This window comes from Mandrillus leucophaeus, unplaced genomic scaffold (assembly GCF_000951045.1).
Source record: "Mandrillus leucophaeus isolate KB7577 unplaced genomic scaffold, Mleu.le_1.0 Scaffold348, whole genome shotgun sequence".
Classification (NCBI taxonomy): domain Eukaryota; kingdom Metazoa; phylum Chordata; class Mammalia; order Primates; family Cercopithecidae; genus Mandrillus; species Mandrillus leucophaeus.
The window spans coordinates 2,737,373-2,738,343 of record NW_012103676.1 but is presented as its reverse complement, the minus strand read 5'-3'; the positions used below and the strand labels follow the sequence as shown (position 1 = coordinate 2,738,343).

The 971-nt window shown below is 38.4% G+C and overlaps 1 protein-coding gene across 1 annotated transcript in view; it reads right to left on the bottom strand.

Annotated features, from left to right (window-relative positions):
- Positions 1-217: 217 nt before the first annotated feature.
- The window catches only part of HEATR3 (HEAT repeat containing 3), a 68,253-nt gene continuing 67,499 nt past the window's right edge, over positions 218-971 (bottom strand). The window contains exon 15 of the mRNA XM_011989152.1: positions 218-410. Within this exon, the coding sequence (XP_011844542.1) occupies positions 288-410 (123 nt within the window). The 3' untranslated portion in view covers positions 218-287. The remainder of the gene's footprint in view (positions 411-971) is intronic.

Sequence of the window (971 nt, the reverse complement as noted above, 5' to 3'; positions counted from 1 at the left end):
AGTAGCTGGGATTACAGGCATTTGCCACCATGCTCATGCATGGAGCTTCACCATGTTGGCCTGGCTGGTCTTGAATTCCTGACCTCAAGTGATCCACCCACCCGGGCCTCCCAAAGTGCTGGGATTACAGGCGTGAGCCACCACGCCCGGCCAGGTTTTGAAGTTTTTACAGAATGTACAGAATGTAAGCATTACCAGATGCCCTTCAGAAACATACACATTCAAAGAAAACCTTTTAGTATTCTGAGCATCGAATACTTTGGGGGAAGAACTGTTTCTTTTTGGGATTAAGAAGTCAGTCTTTTCTCAACAGTTTCTTGATAAGCAATAAATCTTCTCAAATTCATTTTCACATTGTCAAGAACACACAGCTGATCTGTGCTATAGTTACCTCTCCCTTCTTTACGTATCTGCAAAAAAACCAAAACAACAATAACAACAACAAAAAACAGATCATATGTGACTTGGTAGATATTATTAATTCATTTATATAAAGTATTTAATCTAGGGTGTATTTAACTATTTGCTGATCGAGACAGCTGCAAGAATTTGGCAAAAACGTTTTTACTTCCAAGGTAAATGGAACTCGGTAAGTAAAGAATAAACTGAGAATGTGCATGTTAAAAATGATAGTTACAAAGGTGACTGAATGGCAGGTGTTAAGAGTTATATAAACTATAGAAAGGAATTATGTAAACTATGAATTGGGAAAATAACCCCTAATCTCTGAAAGGTCTGCTGTTCAGACTGATTTTCCTAATTAGTATGCATTGCTATGGTAATAATATTTAATTATTTTTCTTCTCTCAAAGGTATAAAGCCTTAATTAAATTCCTTTGTTAGACTGGGTGCAGACTCATGCCCGTAATCCCAGCAGTTTGGGAGGTCAAGGCGGGTGGATTGCTTGAGTCCAAGAGTTCGAGACCAGCCTGGGCAACACGTGAGACCCCATCTTAAAAAAAAGAAAAAAT